A 15,842-nucleotide genomic window follows, 5' to 3' on the forward strand; every position below is an offset into this window, starting at 1 on the left:
CAGTGAGGTTAAAAACACAGAAATAAAAAGCTAAGATTAGTGAAATAAAAATCATATGTACTAGAAGGGACTGATGAAGCTCAAAGTCAGTTCTTTGACAAGCCTATAATGCTGTCCTGAGACTGATCATGGAAAAAGCAAAAAGGCGCAGACTGCCACAGCAGGAGTTAAGGAAGAGGGTGTCATCATGGAATCTGTAGATGCCAGAAGGAAATTGGACCCTTATGCCAACAAATTTAACTTCAATGAAATGGATGAGTTCCTAAAAAAATATAACTTACCCAGACTGCTAAAGAAAAATGAAAAAAAGAGTAATTCTAAAACTACTTGAAAATGGAATCAATCATTGAAAATCCTTCCACAAAACACCCTCCCGCTACAAGGGCTTTAACCACTAGTCCCTTCAAACATTCCGAGAACGAATAATTCCAATCTTACACAATTTGTTCCGGGGAATATCAGAAGAGTGTACACTCCAGCTCATGTTTTGAGTTTTACGTAAGTTTGACACAAACACTTGTTAAGAACGACATGAGAAGGGTAGCTTGTCCCTCCAGAAACACATTCCATTCTTGTCCATCTTCTTCTTTGTCCTGGGAAGCCAACCTGTGTGATGACATCAGTGGGACTGTAGGTTTTCTGACTCTGGGTTGGGCTTGCACACTAGGGAGCTCCTTGGGGTGCAGGAGAGGGAGAAGAGTAAAGTGAGGTGCTGCTCTCTTTGCTGCCTCTCCTGGGTCTCAGCCCAGATGCAGTCCTCAACCAATGGCTTTCATTTCTCTCCTGGGGTGAGGTGGGGAAAGCATAACCTGTCCTTTCATCCTTGTGTCTAGGGGGAGTCCCTACACTGTTGCGAGCCTCAGAGTGCTAAAGCACCCTTATTGTTTCTTCACACTCAGCCCACATCTTGCTAAATAGCCTCTTTATTAATGCGTTCCCAGGTCATTCAAATTTAAGTGTAATCTATTCCTTACTAGGACCCTGACTGCCATAGGTATGGATCCAGGACCCGGACTGGCTCCTGGAAATGGTCTGTCCATACAGGATTCTGGGATTGGGGTGCTCATTTATTTTAGAAGCACCACGAAGGCAGCCCGGGTGGCTCAGCGGTTTAGCGCCGCCTCCAGCCCAGGGTGTGATCCTGGAGATCCGGGATTGAGTCCCGTGTCAGGCTTCCTGCATGGAGCCTGCTTCTCCCTCTGCCTCTCTCTCTCTCTCTCTCTCTCTCTCTATTCTCTCACGAATAAATTAAAAAAAAAGAAGAAGAAGAAGAAACACCATGAAAGCATCTGCTGGCATCATGATTACTTGAATCATCACAGGAAGTTGTGTGGCCAATTGTGTTCTAACAAGCCAGCAGGTGGTTCTGGTGTTCACTCAAGTTTGAGAACCATGGAGTTATAAGCATATCACATGGCCATCTCTGGTCTATAGTAAAGCCACCAGAGAGCCCTGACGAAGGAAGTGTCTCTGGGCCCTCCCTGGGAGTGCAGTTAGGGAATGGCTGAGCAGCTTGAGCATATAGATCCATTTCAACAGGTCCATTTCCCTGAGCCTTTGGACTCCTTCCTAACATTCCTGGGAAGTCCCAGCATTACAACCTCATTAACTGCAGGCTTCTTTTTAAGCCTCGACTCCAATCAGCCAATCCACCTGAGCATTAACATCACTTCCAGGTACTTGTGCCAACTCAATAAATCCCAATTTTTCAACAAGTACGCCTATATCAATGAATTGGATTGATTGAGCCTTGGGTGTCATTCCCACTAGTAGCCACTCCTACAAGTGCACCCTGAACTTTCCTCCAAACTGATTGGGTGAAGGGACATCCAAACCCACCTGGCTATAAGGATTCCTGTCTGTCCTTTCTTTTGCTTTAGAACCTGAGATCTCATAGAAGAGTGTGTTTAGGAGCCTGGGATCTGGAGCCAACCAGAAATGGCTTCAAGTCCTAGATCCATCATTTACTAGTTATATGATCTAGAGCAAATTGCTTACCTCTCTGAACCTCTAAGGGGAAACTGATGGTTAATTATTATCTCGTTTTGATGTCAGAGTTGAATAAGATAATACATGGAATGTGCTCAGCATTGTGCCAATAACCCCCAATTTTAACTGGTAACCAGGTGATGCTTGTGCCTCTGGTCTGGGGTCCATGTTGGGGCAGCCATGCTGTAATTAATCGGAGTTTGGATCTTGGTGGGAGGAGTGGGATCCAGGATGGCAGAGGCTAGACAGTGCTGCTTATTGAGCAGTAGAGACAAGTCAGGTACAGATATGCCAAGGAGCCCCAGCCTGGAGTGGCAATCAGTGTTTTGGCCAACAGGGATCTGTGGTAGCGATTATGGGATCCTTAGACATGAAAACTTACTAAGATGCTGCTTGACTTTGGGCGGAAAATTCTAGGTTTAATGGCCAGAAATCCAATATAAGTCCTTGTAGGAGAGGTTCATGGCCTCTTGCCCAGTTATCACATCTAAGCTGGTTCATAGGCCTAGAATCCCCACACCAGGAAAACTAGGAAAGGTCCTGCACTGCCAGATTGCCAGGTGAAATACAGGATTGTTGGTTATTTGAGTTTCAGATAAACAATGAGTAATTTTATCACATAACTTTGCCCTTGGCAATATTTTTGCTAAATCTCCACTATAGGTCTATACTATAAATCTCCACTAAGCTTTCCCCAGAGGAGCTGGCTGCCATATAACCAGGGTGACTGCACTGGGGAAATAAATACTGAGACCTTCCAGGATTATTTGATGCTGGCTCCAAATGGATGCTATTCTCTGGAGAACTGAAAATCCACTCAGACCCACTGGTCAGAGTGGGAACTTATGGAGATCCTCCGCCAGCTACTCAATTATGTTTAGAGCAGATGTTCAGCTAGCTCTTTTCCAGCTCATTGATCTTTATACAATATAAGTCTCCCAGAACTATACAGTCGGTAATTTTAAAATTATTTTGTTGCTGTAGCATCTTAACATCCAGGCATGCAAGCTGCCTGCAATAGCTCTGGGCTGTCTTAGCGTCCTGCCCTCTTAGATCAGAACATACGAAAGTTGGCTTCATTACACAATGTTGTGGTTTTAAGATGCTTGTTTACCCACCGAAGTCTGTTCTCTGAAATAACTTATTGGAAAGCCGTCATCTATTAAAGCTTAAAACTAAAACTGCCCAGAGAAGCAGAGCTGAGGCACCCTGTACTTAGCCTTCTCCCTGTCCATCTCATTTCACTCGTTAAAGCTCTAAGAAATATTGAGGTAATACAACCTTTCCACTCTACAGAACAGATCTCTGACTGTTGTTGGCATAGCTAAAGAAAAGGGAGTGAGCCAGCACTAACTGGCACTCTCTGCCCCCCAGGCTGGCTCTCTCCAGAGAAGGTAAGCCTGGAAACGAAGAGAATATCACCCTTGTGGCACTGGAGAAGGGAAGTCCCTCCACCACTCCCAAAAACAGTGTACGACTGCTTCCTTACTCCTTTCTTCACACCTCCTTCTCTCCTATCTCTGTATTCACTTATAATCTCCCACCCACCTGCAGCATTCTTCTTTCCATCTGGCTCCAACAGGAATCATTTGAGGCCTGGATTAAATTGTGTCTGGTCTGTGAAGGCTTCCAGCCCACACAGATTTCACAGGGGACCAAAACTTTCTCTGAAATAGAAGGTTTAAAAAAGTTTTCTTAAACAGAAAACAGAAGGACAAAGTATAAAGGAACACACTGATAAACGGACCATCTTAAACTTAGGAAGCTGTTTTCATGGAAGGCATCTTTCAGGGAGTCGAAAGGAAAATCACAGTTATGAGAAGATATTTAGATTTGCACATCTGGCAAAGGATTCCTGTTCAGGATACAGAAAACACACCTCTACTAATTCATAATGAAAAGACAATCTACAAATGGACAAAATTTAAATCTAAGCAATCTAAAAAATAGACAAAAGACATGGCCTGGAACTTCATGAAAGAAGATATCCAGCAAACATTTGAATAGATGCTCAACCTCATTAGTCACAAGTAAGATGAAAATTTAAACCACAACCATGTGGATTATGAGGAATTATAAGCAGAGTGGCTAACTTAAAAAGAATTGACAGAAAGAAGTGTTGCAATGCCAAATGTGGAACAAATCTAGCCCTCATACATTGCTGGTGGGAGTGGATATAAATTGACATGATAGGTTGGAAAAATACTTAGCAGTATTTAGAAAAGGGTTTGGTGGTTGAACATATGTTTAATATATACATATCCTATGATCTATGTGTGTATTTCTGTCAATCACCTATCATTTACATATCTATCTATCTATCTATCTATCTATCTCATCATCATCTCTCTATTATCTACCTGTAAATCCTTGAGTTTGCACCAATATCTCCAATTTCAGGTCAATACAACACTTTTTTGTTTTGTTTTTTTTCTAGTCTTCTGATATTCTTATATTTTGTCTATGGAAACTTCTCCAATAGTAAGTGACTTTACTTCCATGGTCATCAATACACTTACTTTTTTGCTAAATCCCTCTCTCTGTCAACATTCTCCTAGTTATATGGCTAACTTAGTCCCAATCTTGTTGGCTTTGACTTGGGGGCCACCCTCTTGGACCCAGTCCTGCCCAATCTGCTAGTTGAGTCCATGGTCTTGCCCCTGCATTTGTCCCAAAGAACACACTGAGCAAGTCCCCGATTCCGCTCCTAGCCTCAGCCCTGGTGAGCACACCAACCAAATGCCCAGCTCATTCTCCGGCCCTGATGCAGTGAACTTGTCTGTTGAGATCCAAACAAGGCCAAAGGGAAGGAGAACAAATATTGACTGTATGAAACCATGACTCAATAAAGCAGGGCCTGAGATGAGGACCTGTGTTCTCATTAGATAGTTCATTTGGAAGTGATCCCAGGTATAGGACTGAGTAAGCAGCAAAGATGGAGAAGGAGGAGAAGTCAACACAAGTATGCATAATTCAGATCAGCGTCATGGGCAATGGGGTCTGAGTCTCCTGGGATTACCTGAGAAGCCTATGGAATGGCTCCAGAATCAACCTCTGGAGAGAATGGTGGCAGAAGTGTTTGAAACATCTGCCTCCATCCTTTGTTGGCAGAAGGTTGTCACCCAGAGTGTTCCTTCCCCCACACTTCTGAGCCTTAGGCAAATGTGTAGGCTGAACCAACTCTTGACCTGAAAAGGCACCCAAGGAGGAGCCTGTGGGCAGGAAGCAAAAATTGAGGAGGACATTGGAGGCAGATGTTGAGAAAGTGAAGTGAATCACAGCTTGCAGCAAATTGTGAGCCCAGGGTGAAATCGGAGGTGTGCTGAAGAGGATGCATGTCAGCTTCAAGTGACTTTCCAAGTCTTCACCCCTGGTTGACAAGGGAATAAATGGGTTCACAAATATTAATCACTCAATATAAGGATGTGGATTTTGAAAGCACTAATATTCAAGTTAGGCCATGTAAAACATCAGTAACTTAAATGAGATGACACATTACTTAAGATAATTATATTTAATGGTGTTAACAAAGTTCATTGTGAGTTAAATATAATGACACAATCCTGGAGCACAGCTAGCTGGGCAAAGCTTGAGGAAAATAAATGGATTATGTCTTAACTGTGGCCTGGGTGTCAGTTTAGGTGGAGTTTTTTTGCCTTTGAAATTTTGAATTTTGGTTAAGCTATTTCATAAAACTCTAGTCCCAGACCTCATTAGTCAGCTTGTCCTTGAGGCTGTCGAAGAGAGTTTGGAACTGGATGGAGCCTTTGTGGCAGAAAGTACTCCCTTTACTCAGCTGACATCCAGATGTCTTTTTGCTCCTGGGGCTTGGATGTGCTACCCTGGACTTTAGTGGAAAGTTTGTCTTCAGATAGGTGATATATCTGACTTGCAGTTTGCCAATAGGCAGGGCTCCTGACTGGTTCAGTGATTTTAATCTAGAATGGGATTTACTTTACCATTCTACTCTAGCCAATAAGCTTGACCAAGTTTCCAAGAGACGTGGCTCCTAGAACTGGAAGGGGCTTGTGAGGTCATCTGCCATGTTCTCTCACTTCCTCCCTGTGGCACAATATGACCTTTACTTTTGTATGGGGCATCTTAATGCCAGAGAGAGAGAGAGATTGACATTGACTTGCCCTAAGTGACACAGAGTCAGGGTCAGTTCTGGGACCAGAACCCAAGTGCCATGCTTCTAGGTATACTGAGATTGTGGCATCTTTCCACATGACCATCAGTGAATGACAGACCCTGCAGAGCTGGGTCATCAAGAAAATAGTCCTCTTTCCTTCAATAAGGGGTCTGGTCTTTGTGACTTACTATGGTGGGCCTCATACCTGAAAATGGAGCCAGTTGTGCTTACATAGTACAAGGGAATCTTGACCTTAAGAGGCTATAAAGGAAAGGAGTTCCCATACCTTCATACAGAAGCTTGCAAATTTGGGGGATTAGGGCTGGAGTTAACTTCATTCTGTGTCTCAAGGGTACCAGTTCTCTAAATAGTTGCTTTGTGATATTGTAAGAGAAAGTCTAAATCCTGGGTCAAATGCTTTCCCTCTCCAACATTTGACATTCCACTCCATCTTGCCCATTCTATCTAACATCACCCCTACTACCAGCCTGGTTCATTCGCCTCTCCTACACCATTACAGTGGCCTGCCTTCAGACCCTCCCTCTCACACTCTACCCTAGCCTCAGATACCAGGTTACTCTTCCCCATGCACACCTTGCATGACACTTTTTTTCTCTTCTTTTTAGAAACTTTTAGTGCATATTGTTTTTCCAGAGTCCAGCCAGATATTTGAAGGTATGGAAACTCCATGCTCTTGCTCCCCATCCTGTACTGGCTCTGAAAAACCTTTCCATTTCTCATTGCATACCATCCATCTTTCAAGACCAGTCCTGTTGAAGATTCTTCAAGGAAAAGCCTTAGAAGGGCTTCTAAGTTGTAGACATCTAGTTTCCTCTAGTTTTACTCTTTTTAAGATAATAGTCGGGGTTTGAGGATTAATTAGATGGATAATAGTTGGCTTTATGGAGAAAAGCTTGAGGCAAGAGAGAGAACAGGAGAAGGGGGTGTGACAAGAAAAGAAATGGGCAGGTGATGTTAGGGACTGGCGTTGAGAGGCTGGAACACTATGAACCTCAGTGGAGTCTAAAATACTTCTTAGAAAATGGCCCCCTAGACCCCAAGCTGCCAGTCATTGTTGCCATTTTCTGCCTCCCAGCTAAATGCTACCCCATGAAAAATAAGACCAAGTAGTTTAAAGTCATATATTTTTTTCTTTGAAAATTCCATAGTCATTGAATAACATGAATTTCAACCACGTTACACAGCAGACATTTGACTTACAGGAGCACCAACTTCATAAGAATACAGATATCTTTCACTCTGATGATCCATGGAAGGACCTCACAATACTACAGACACATTGGAGGGAGACAAATGATATCCTGCTACAAACTTGACTGAGCTCACAGAAAAGAAAATGTGCCACTGGATTTTGTACTTTATATTCATTAGGATTTATAGCAGATAAAGTAAAAATGTTAATAACTTAAATAAAATTAAATATTATTTAAGAAATGTGCTTTAAATTATTGTATAAAGTGCCTCTTGTTGGGCATTGTAATAAAATAATATCACTCTGTACTTGGGGAAGGTTGGGGAAAAATAAATAAGATTTTCCTCAGGGTCTGTCTCTCAGTCCATACATGAAGGTTCAAGGCTTCTGGGCTTGGGACTTTTGGTCCAGGTGATTCATGTAATCCTGGGCCCACTTCTGCTTGGGGTCAGCACAGATCTCCCTGGATGCTTTGGTCTTGAAGCTGTGTGGGGAGAGAGGGCAGTTAGATGGAGCACCTGAGGATTTTTTCCAGACACGTGGCCTATTGGCCCCTACACCTAAGGACCTCTTGCTCTCTGGATGAGGAGGCTGGATGGAGTTACGTGGAAGGGGAAGGACTGGAGGAAGAGCCCTCAAATGAAAACTGCTTATGCTATCCCAGGGAAAGCCCTCAGTCTCCTGACCAAAGGAACTTGGGTGATCTGACCAAGATCCTAGAAGGGGAGCCTGGGGGGAATATGGATTCCTTCCTGAGGGCTCAATTTCTCTGTGGGGTAAAGGTCCCCTCAGATTACATGGCATATTTATCTGCCTTATTTGGGCATGGATCCTGATCTCTTTCCCTTGTATAGAACTCCAGTAGAACTTTCGTCAGAGGGTGCCAGGGCATGGTTCTCTTACATCACAGCTTCCTGGGGACACTGGCTGTTGGTGATCCTCATGTAGCTCTCCAGCTTCTGCATGGGGATCTTCCTTTTGACCATGCTGAAGCAGCAGGTAATTGGGATGGAAACTGAATCTAAAAAACATTTTGCAAAGAATGAGAGTTATAATGCATCATAAGCATAATTTTGAAAGGGCAGATGAAGGTAGGGAAAGACAAAACAAACACAAGTTCTACCTAGGAATGAATACTCCCAAGCTCAGTGCCTTAGTGCACATTCCACAGATAAAATGGTGACTGGAAGTCTATTTCCTTTATGGAACTATGGGGCTCCTCACTGTCAACTGGGAATGGGGAAAAGACACTCATCTTGTTTTGTCATTAGGAGGTTCTATTAACCCAAAACCTCTGACATCAAATAGATAAGTTCTAATGCCTTGCTCCCCAGCTTTCTGTCCCCATGGGCTCTAAAGCCAACCTGTGTCACATGCTGACATGCCTCTGGGTCCTTTTCCTCCTTACATGGCCACTGGCAAACTGGCTATAATCCAAAATTTGAACCCCAAGCAATAGTTTTATTTCCCTCTCCACTACTGCCTGAAATGTCCTTCACATCCACAATGAGAGACGATCCTTCCTTCCTTGCCACATCCTCAAACAGTGTGAGGGTCATTGAGGTATTGGTTTCATTTAGTGTCTCTTCCCCAAGCTCGTGTCAGGAAGGACCATGGGAACTGGACTCATGGACCTGGGTAACTGGTTCTGGCTCTGGCTAACTGTGCCATGACCGTTCTTCTTATGCCCTTGTTGGTTTCACTTTCTCCATCTTTGTAATGTAGGCTAATGTAGCAAGCATAGGATAACTCAGGCTGGGACGATAAGTACCTATAATAGTTGAAATGGTAAGCCTTAGGAAGAGAGGCCCTTACCTGGCTGAGCAAGGACAAGGGTGCTGAAGCTGGCAGCTGTGAGCAGAAGGCATAGAAGCGCTGTGGAGAACTTCATAGTGGAGGTGAGCACGGGAGCTTAGGTGTGAGCGCTGGAAGCTTCTGTGTTGGTCTCAGCCTCTCTGCTCCTCTGGCTCCTCTGGTCACCCTGCCTGATTTTTATGGAGAGCAGTGAGCATGGGCAGGGCCCTGAAATAAGACTTGGAATGTGCTGAGTAGGCACCAGATCCTTGGGGTGATTTCCTAACACTGGAAAAAGGAAGGTGAACAGTTTCAATTGTTGCTTAGACTATGTGGAACAGAGGTGGAAGAGAATGTGGTTGTGCCTAACAAAGTGTAGGAAGTGACCTCACTGGACTATTAAGGGCTATGATTTCTTTGAAATGGAAAATGATCTTTTGGAAAGGAAGAACGGAAGCTGAGGTCAGAATGGAATAAAGACAATAAAAGGCCTGGCCCTCTCTGAGGTGCAGGAGGCCTAGGATGGGGCCTTAAGTCTTTACCTGTACTTCTATCAGACTCAGGTCCCTGGCACCCTAAACTCATTGGGCTCTTTTAGAACACCCCAGAGGTGGCCTGATGGAACCCTGGAAGAATGGTGAAATCCAGGAAAATATTCGAGTTATAATGCCCCAGATTCTTGTGTTATGGAGTGTGAGAACTGGACAACACATACTGATCTTGGAGGGTGGGGGTTTCAAATATTTTATTTAGACACTAAAGTCTCTTTCCAAGTGAAAATCATAGAGAGAAGCCTGAGATTTCATAAGGATTTAGGTAGAATGGGTCTGTTTGAGAAAGGCTCAGTTCTCTTTGTTTACACACAGTGGGGGCAGGGGTGGGAGTGAAGGAAAGGAGCTAACTTTGCAAACCACCGACCTCTTATATTCTTCTTCATTCATGTGTCTGCCATTACGGTATCATGTGGAAATGCCATTGCCCTCAAAATCCCCTGTGTTCCTCCCCTCAAATCTCTGGCTACCACCAATCTTTTTACTGTCTCTGTATGTTTGCTTTTTTAAAATGTCATGTAGTTGGAATCACATGGTAAGTTGCCTTTTCAAAGTGACTGCTTTCACTTAGAAATATGCATTTAAGATTCCTTTGTGTCTTTTCATGGTTTGGTAGCTCATTTCTTTTTATTGCTGAATAATATTCCATTGTATATATGCATCAGTTTATCTTTTCATCTATTGATATCTTTGTTGCTTCCAGTTTGGGGTAATTATGAATAAAGCTGCTATAAATGTTTTTGTGCAGACTTCTTTGTGGACATAAATTTTCAACTCATGTGGAGTCTGATTGCTAGATCACATGGTAAGATTATGTCTAGCTTCATAAGAAGCTGCCAAAGGGTCTTCCAAAGTGGACGTGAATGAGAGTTCCTGTTGTTTCACATCTTTGCCGGCATTTGCTATTGTGAGTATTTTGGACCTTAGCCATTCAACTGGGTGGATAATGGTATCTTAGTGTTTTAATTTGCAATTCCCTAGTGACATGTTGAACATATTTTTGTATGCAATTTTCCATTTGCATATCTTCTTTCGGTGACGTGTGATTTGGTGAAATCTATCATCTATTTTTAAAATCAGGATTGAGTTTAATTATTGAGTTTTAAGAGTTCTTTGTATATTTTGGACACAAGTCCTTTGTGGATATGTGTTTCACAAAGGTTTTCTTCCAGTCTGTAGCCTGTCTTCTCACTCTCTTAATTGTGTGAAAAACAGAAGTTTTTTATTGTAACAAAGTCCAACTTATGAATTATTAATTTTATGGGTCAGGTTTTTCATGTTATATCTATGAAGTCATCACCAAACCCAAAGTCATCTCAATCTTTTTCTGTTATCTTCTAGAAGGTCCATAGATTTGAATTTTACATTGGCCTATGATCCATTTTGAGTTAATTTTTATGAAAAGTGTAAAATATCTAGATTCTGTTTTTTTTAATGTAGATGTCCAGAACCATTTGTTGAAGACTTCCTTTTCTATTGAATTACCTTGACTGATTCAATATTGATCTTTTTATCCATGAACATGGGGTATCTCTCCATTTATTTACTTCTTTAATCTTTCATTAGAGTTTTGTGGTCTTCCACAAGTTGATTTTGTACATATTTTTCTTAGATTCATTCCTAAATACTTTCTTTTTGTGCTAATATAAATATTATTGAGTTATTAATTTCAAATTGCTATTGTTCATTTTTGGTATATAGAGAAATAATCAAGTTTTATACATTAACTTTGTAGCCTGGTACCTTACTATAATTGCTTTTTAGTTGTAAGAGGGTTGTGTGTATGTGTGTGTGAATGTGTGTGTATGATTCTTTTTCTACGTGGATAATTATGTTTTCTGCAAAGACAATTTTATTTGTTTCTTCTCAGTCTGTATATCTTTTTATTTCCTTGTCTTGTCTTAGTCCATTAGCTAGGACTTCCAGTATGATGTTGAATAATGGTGGCTAGAGGGAACATCCTTGCCTTATTCCCAGTCTCAGGGGAAAAGCATTTTTTTCATGATTAACAACATCATTTCATTGTTTCAACATCAGTAAATATGATGTAAATTTATTGGTGGAAGACCAGAAAGCTTTGTTGGAAAAACCAACTAACCAACAAACCCTGAGGCATTAATTTGAGCTATTGAATGTAAAGCCCTGATTGATTATTGATGTCTGCCATGGGTACAGAAACTAGAAGTGGCACTTCATATGCAACATAATTTCTATTCCTGGGTTAAAAAATATTTAAGCTCTTCTGTAACTTAATTTGTCTATGATTATCTGCAAAGGATCCAATCAGAGACCAGGGAGGCTAGGATGACAGGAACTAGCAGAGAAGTATTTCCAACTGTCAGCCTTGGGAAAAGCAGAATAGCAAGGTAGTTAAAATCTGGATTTGTATGCTAGGATTGCTAGGTAATAACTGTGTCAGAGAAGACACAAGTAATGTAATTTCTTTATAGTTTAAATTCCTCACCTATTCTTTGTTTTTCTTATGTGGAAATGGCGTTTACTGCTGCTATTAAATCAACTGACACCAAAAACTTACTTTGCAGAGTGAGTGGCATATGATAAGAGTTCAATAAGCTAGCTGTTAGCAACAATCAAATAAAATGGGTGTCATGTCTAGAACAAGCTAGGAAGGGACTCAGAGTGTAGTTCTTGGTCTCTTGCACAAGTTCTCCCTAAAATTGCTTCCAAACAAAGATATGTGGTAGGGACAGGCTTCTGGGAATGTGTATGCTGTAGATGAAGAAAGAAAGGAGTGTCTTGAAAATAAAACAGAAGTGAGGTTTTAGGGTCCTATTATGAACCAGAAGAAAAGAATGTTGTGGGTCTTAGAGGAGATGGAGGTCAGATCCCAGTGTTGACATGCCAAAAGTCACCAAGGTCTTAATTCTACAGGGATTTCAGAGATCTTAACCAGTAAGTCACTTTGATTATGCAATTTCCCTTTCTTGTTTTGTTTTTAAATTGAATTCAAGTAATTCCAACAAAAAAAGTTAAAACGAAACTTTAGGCCATGCAAACTCAGCAACTGTTCTATCCAGCAACTTGGCTGTGTTGTTCAAGGAAATGGACATTCTGCTTTTTTTCTTTCTTTTTCTCCATGGTGCTTTCACAGTGAGCATATTCTTAAAAAGCATTTTTTGACAACCCACCTACTGCTCAGTGGCTGTGAAGGGGAACCTGGAATCAAGAAACCTCTACCTGCAAATAGCAGGCAGGAAATGAGTACCTTGCTATGGAGAGAGATCTGAATTCTTAGGCAGTTCTCAAGGGATGTGATAAGAAGGGAGAGCATCCTGGGAGTCAGAATTGCTGTCTCCATTTTTCAGTTCTGTCTGAAGTGTCTCCAGTGGTCACAAAATTATAGAAGGCATTGGAAGAGCCATTCACATGGAATTTAGTTCACTTTTCTCCTTTACAATAAGAGAAAGAATTATAGAAGTGAAATGATTTGTCATGGGTTGTATGGCTACAACATGACACACCAAGACCTGTGAGTAAGCATGTCTGAACAAAAGCTGTTATGCAATTCAAAGTTAGAAGACAAGGACAAGGCAGAAAATTGCAATGAGGAGCCCAGAGACCCCAGGGACCATCTCATATCCTGGTCCCCCAATCTGCCTGTAATATCAGGATGTTCTGGGCAATTGTTAATAAAATAACCACTTCAATATAATGGCTCAGAACCTTGGGAGAGGAGGTCTAGAATTCTGTTTTCGAAGTGCTCTAAGTGATTTCTAGCCATAGTTTGGGCACCATTAACCTAGCTCAAATGTCTCATTTACAGATGTACAAACTGAGGCATAGGGTGGGCAAATGATTTGCCAAGAGTCACTTGGACAATTTAGTAAAGAACCAATACCAGAACTCAGAGATGCAGTCACCATGCCTCATTATGCACTGAACCTCTTTGTTTGGTCCCTGGGACAGGCAGGGTTTTATTTTAGCAGAGGCCCCAGGATCTCCAATGTTTTGTGTCTGTTAGTTCATTTTGCTGGGATCAGCAACTATGAATTCATCTGGGATGTCAACGATTTCAGGGAGGATTACTTGATAGGTCTTAACAAGAGCAGCATGAACAGATTCTGTTTGGGCTTGAGTATATGTAGCACATCCCACCCTTGACATTTTCATTTCCACTGGATGCCTAAGATTTGCTTGGCATAGAGGATCTTCTGAGACTCAATAAACTCCTTGGAATTGACTGGAATTTTAGGACAAATACCCACCATTTGCTTCAAGGTGGATGGAACTGGAGGGTATTATGCTGAGTGAAGTAAGTCAGTCGGAGAAGGACAAACATTGTATGTTCTCATTCATTTGGGGAATATAAATAATAGTGAAAGGGAATATAAGGGAAGGGAGAAGAAATGTGTGGGAAATATCAGAAAGGGAGACAGAACATAAAGACTCCTAACTCTGGGAAACGAACTAGGGGTGGTGGAAGGGGAGGAGGGCAAGGGGTGGGGGTGAATGGGTGACGGGCACTGAGGGGGGCACTTGACGGGATGAGCACTGGGTGTTATTCTGTATGTTGGTAAATTGAACACCAATAAAAAATAAATTTATTTAAAAAAAAAAAAAAACTCCTGAACGGTGTTTAGGATAAGGGGTGGGTGTGAGGAGGAGAGGTAAGCAGGGTTGTTGAGCTTACTATGAGGGCAAGACTGTGCTATTATGGGAACTAGAACATTGTCTTAAAAGTAATGAGGTGTTCAGTAGCTCCTGGGTCTTTGCAGGGAGCCACTGGGATGTGGATAGAAGTCTCTGGGCCTGCTCTGCCAGTTATGTGGGGGGCGGGGGCATTTGCTGTGATCCAGGGTTCTCAGTGGGCTTGATAGTATGGATTCTAGGTACTGCCTCACCCCTACTCTGTCTCCTCCACTGGTGGTCATGGAACAGTGTGATCCAGCACAGCACAGCATCACATGGGGTGCTGCTTACCCAGTTTCCAGTACCCTCTTCACAAGTAAATGAGGGGAGGCCTGTGGTACTGCTCTAGTCTTTCCTCACTCGGCTGTTGAAGTCTTTGTCACCAAGAATACCCTGGTCACTGTGGCAGGTCAGAGACGTGAAGATTCTTAGAGAAGCTCTTAAAGGCCTCTGCCTGGAGTACACATATCACTTTTACTTACATTTTACTGATCAAAGTGGATCATCCAGCTTGCCTGTTTTTGAGATGGCATGGAATTTTAATCCTACCATGGGACACAAGAACAAGAACTGAAAATTTTAGGGGCTATATCTAGTCACCACCACATGCTCCATTGTATCCACATCCGTTTATTAACTGCGAAACTTCATAAAGAAGTGATTGTTCTGTGTGATATTCCTCGACCAAACAATTTCTATTACTTCACACTCAAAATAGACCACTCTTTTTTTTGAAGATTTTGTTTATTTATTCATGAGAGACACAAAGAGAGGGCAGAGACATAGGCAGAGGGAGAAGCAGGCTCCCTGCAGGGAGACTGATGCAGGATTCAATCCCAGGACACTGGGAAAGGCAGACACTCAACCACTGAGTCACCAAGGCATCCCAAAAAACAGTCCACTCTTAAAATAAATTTTTTTAAGAAATTTTAACTTGAGTCAGATTGGTGAGTCTAGTTTCATCATTTTTAGTGAACGTCATAGCATTCCAAATTAATATGATGTATTATTTTAGTCCCTCCCCCAACACTGACTTTTATCTAAATATCAGGGAACTGTACAAATGATACCACACCAAGTTATCCACATCAACTCCATAAAGTGGGGAATTATTACAGAGTCCTTAATGGATACAGGTGTCAACTGGTCCTTAGGGCAATATTTTTATTTCATTATTTATGAGGTCACAATTAAACTTATGAAGCCTAAGAACTTTTACATTTAGTAACTATTAAGCACCATGAAGGAGGCATTGTGCCATAACATGTTCCACAACACATACAAAATAGTCACCGTTTTGTTTATATTAGTATTTTTTTTAAGTGGACTCCATAGTCTACCTGATTTAATAATATATATTATATCCACACGTTCTGGACCACACATGTTTTATGATCTATATGTCAAACATAACAACTGGTCTTTATTTTTTAAAGATGAGAATGCAGAACATTAAGTCAATTGTAGGAACTTGCGGTCTTGTGATACACACTGATGTATTCCACCGCATGAA

General features: G+C 41.7%; 1 protein-coding gene across 1 annotated transcript; it reads right to left on the bottom strand.

Annotated features, from left to right (window-relative positions):
- Nucleotides 1-7,264: 7,264 nt before the first annotated feature.
- Nucleotides 7,265-9,280, bottom strand: LOC112918105 (C-C motif chemokine 8). The gene is made up of 3 exons (XM_025996264.2): nt 9,150-9,280; nt 8,238-8,355; nt 7,265-7,818 (listed from the first exon to the last, which is right to left on the bottom strand). The coding sequence occupies exons 1-3, from the start codon at nt 9,223-9,225 to the stop codon at nt 7,713-7,715; spliced, it is 300 nt and encodes a 99-aa protein (XP_025852049.1). The 5' UTR covers nt 9,226-9,280; the 3' UTR covers nt 7,265-7,712.
- Between the last annotated feature and the right edge of the window lie 6,562 nt (nt 9,281-15,842).

This window comes from Vulpes vulpes, chromosome 2, assembly GCF_048418805.1.
Source record: "Vulpes vulpes isolate BD-2025 chromosome 2, VulVul3, whole genome shotgun sequence".
NCBI lineage: Eukaryota > Metazoa > Chordata > Mammalia > Carnivora > Canidae > Vulpes > Vulpes vulpes.